The sequence below is a fragment of the Chiroxiphia lanceolata genome, chromosome 3 (genome assembly GCF_009829145.1).
Source record: "Chiroxiphia lanceolata isolate bChiLan1 chromosome 3, bChiLan1.pri, whole genome shotgun sequence".
NCBI classification, from domain to species: Eukaryota; Metazoa; Chordata; class Aves; order Passeriformes; family Pipridae; genus Chiroxiphia; species Chiroxiphia lanceolata.
Window position 1 is genome coordinate 99661472 of NC_045639.1, and position 3218 is coordinate 99664689.

General features: G+C 53.3%; 1 protein-coding gene across 1 annotated transcript; it reads left to right on the forward strand.

Annotated features, from left to right (window-relative positions):
- The first annotated feature begins 263 nt into the window (after positions 1–263).
- On the forward strand, positions 264–2977 carry SOX11 (SRY-box transcription factor 11). The gene has a single exon (XM_032684358.1). It carries the CDS (start codon positions 510–512, stop codon positions 1719–1721), a length of 1212 nt encoding a protein of 403 aa, XP_032540249.1. The 5' UTR covers positions 264–509; the 3' UTR covers positions 1722–2977.
- The last annotated feature ends 241 nt before the right edge of the window (positions 2978–3218 follow it).

Below are 3218 nucleotides of genomic sequence, written 5' to 3' on the forward strand. Positions count from 1 at the left end.
GACGGAAGGGAAGGGAAGGGAGAGGATCGGACGGGCCACCGACATCCCAGGAGCGCCGGCAGCACCGCCCCCGCGGCCGCGCCCCCGCGCGGGGGTGTGTCCGCGCGCCGCAGGGTGGGCGTGGTGGTGGGCGGTGCCGGGCGTCGCCATTGGCCGGCGGCGGGAGTGATGTCACCCATATGAGGCGCTGATAACGCGCGGGGCGCGGAGCCCGGAGTTCGGCGGGGCGGGCAGCGCGCGCGCGGCAGGGCGGGCGGCGGCGCCGCGAGGCCGGGGCACGGGCACAGCGCGCGCCCAGCGCACCAGCCCAGCCGCGCCCGACCCGGCCCGGCCCGACCCGGCCCGGCCGCACCGCCCGGCACGGGCACTGCCACAGCCCCGGCACTGCCACAGCCCCGCCGGCACCCGCGGGATCCGCCTCGCAGCAGGGGCAAGGTGCGGCGGTGGGAGGCGGCGGCGGAGCGGCTTTGTTGGCTCGGAGGGGAGCGGCGCCTCGGCGAGAGCCCACCATGGTGCAGCAGGCAGAGAGTACGGAGGCGGAGAGCAACCTGCCCCGGGAGGCGATGGACACTGAAGAGGGCGAGTTCATGGCTTGCAGCCCCGTCGCTTTGGACGAGAGCGACCCGGACTGGTGCAAAACGGCGTCGGGACACATAAAGAGACCGATGAACGCGTTCATGGTGTGGTCCAAGATCGAGCGGAGAAAAATCATGGAGCAGTCCCCAGACATGCACAACGCCGAGATCTCCAAGAGGCTGGGCAAGCGGTGGAAAATGCTGAAGGACAGCGAGAAGATCCCTTTCATCCGGGAGGCGGAGAGGCTGCGGCTCAAGCACATGGCCGATTACCCCGACTACAAGTACCGGCCCAGGAAAAAGCCCAAAATGGACCCGTCGGCCAAGCCCAACGCCAGCCAAAGTCCCGAGAAAAACGCGCCCGCGAACAGCGGCGGCAGCAAGAGCGCCAAGAGCTCCAGCAAGAAGTGCAGCAAGCTGAAAGCCTCCTCTGGCTCCTCGCCCCCAAAGCCGGGAGCCAAAACCGCCCACCACGGGGACTACACGGGAGACGAGTACGTCTTCGGCACCCTGAAAGTGAGCAGCAAGACGGTCAAGTGCGTCTTCATGGATGAGGATGAGGATGAGGACGAGGACGAGGACGAACTGCAGCTGCGGATCAAGCAGGAGGCGGAGGAGGAGGACGAGGACGAGGAGCCGGGGCCGCAGCAGCTGCGGCGGTACAACGTGGCCAAAGTGCCGGCCAGCCCTACCTTGAGCTCCTCGGCGGAGTCCACCGAGGGGGCCAGCCTGTACGAGGAGGTGCGGGGCGGCGCCGCGGCGGCGGGCGGCGGCAGCAGACTCTACTACAGCTTCAAGAACATCACCAAGCAGGGCCCGCCGCCGCCGCAGCAGCCGCCCGGCCTCTCCCCGGCCTCCTCCCGGTCCATCTCCACCTCGTCGGCCGGCAGCGAGGAGGCGGACGACCTGCTCTTCGACCTCAGCCTCAACTTCTCCCAGCACGGCCACGCCGCCGCCGAGCTGGGGGCGGGCGCCGCCGCCGGCAACCTCTCCCTCTCGCTGGTGGACAAGGACCTGGACTCCTTCAGCGAGGGCAGCCTCGGCTCCCACTTCGAGTTCCCCGACTACTGCACCCCGGAGCTGAGCGAGATGATCGCGGGCGACTGGCTGGAGGCGAACTTCTCCGACCTGGTGTTCACGTACTGAGCCGGCGAGGCGGTGAGAGCGGCGGAGCTGGAGCGGCGCAACGCCGGCGATGATGATGATGATAACGATGATAATGATTGAAAAAAAATCTTGTTTTCTTAAAAAAAAAAAAATCTCGAAGTTAGTTCCGAGCCCGGGAGTTGTGATTTTATTTTTTTTTATTTTTTTGTGTTTTTTTTTAATTTTTATTACGTTTGGTGATCACAACAACAACAGCAAAGGCAAATGGGACTGGGGGAAAAAAAGATACAGAAGGCGCTGTTTGAAGCTTGTCGGTCTCTGATTGAAGTCTGGAAGATGGTCTGCAAAGAAGTCTTTTGGCAGCACAACTGTTACTCAAGGGGGTTTGTGGATTTTTTATTTTTTTTTTTCCCGTGAGAGATCTTAAAGAACTGTTCTTTTTTTTTTTTTTTTTTTTTTTCTGAAAGGGACCATTGCAACTTTTTTTGGAGGGAGAAAACTGATGTCTTCTATGCATCCGATTCTTAACAAAGCTGCAGGGAGCTTGAAAAAATGCAGACTGTACAAACGCTTACAAATAACTGAACTGACTTAAGATCAGAGTTTACTTTTCAGATCAAATTGTTTATGGTTTTACAAATGTGATTTCTACTTGCCAACTTTTTTTTTTTGTAACTTGTTCCCTTATACCTCCTTGATTGAATACCAGACAGCCTAGACCTCAGTACAAAAAGGTATTGAAACATTTTTGATACATAACAGACCTCAGTCTTTTTTAAAAATTAATATATTTTCAGGCGTATTTTTGTACAGTGAAAAGGGAACATTCTTGCTGTGTTTTTTCAGTAAGACTTTTCAGGCACTTCTTCCCTTTTATTTTCTTTGTTTTTCTCTGTTTTTAGCATGCAAGTTTGTTGGTACGTTACGTCCTGGTTTTAAAAGGATTAAAATTTTAAAAAAGTAATCCTTGCATCTAAAGGCCTTGTGGTTTAAAAAAAACAAAAAACAAACAAAAAAAAACAAACACTTTTGTACAGCTATAGTTCAGATTTGTTCAATATTTGTAGGTAAAGATTTATTGAAAATGGTGATATAGACCTCAGAGCTGTTATCTTAGTTTAAAAGATTGTATATGTACTGTACTATAGTAGGACTTTATGTATCTCATACGCTGTGATATGTGGATGGGGCCCCAGATGGAAGGTATGAAACTGGATTCTCGATTTTAGCAAAAAAAAAAAAAAGAAGAAAAAAGAAAAAAGGCACATAGTTAAAAAAGTTTCTCATGTTGTGCAATATAATCTAAAGTACAGACCATCTGCATATTTTGTAGCAAATGATGGCAAAAGCAGACTTGTGCACTGTCAACATCATAGCCTGTTTTTTTTTTTTTTTTTTTTTTTTAAATGCTGAAAGTCTGTATCTTGACAATTTTAATAAATCAGCTGGAACTGATAGAAACTCGTATCGCAATTAGTGTCTGTAGCAGTAACGCTGGAGATGTCGTATTGTCACCCCTTGTCCGCGGAGGAGCGG

Bases quoted from the DNA above. Each gene is read 5' to 3' on its own strand.
- SOX11 (XM_032684358.1), top strand. From the start codon at position 510: ATGGTGCAGCAGGCAGAGAGTACGGAGGCGGAGAGCAACCTGCCCCGG.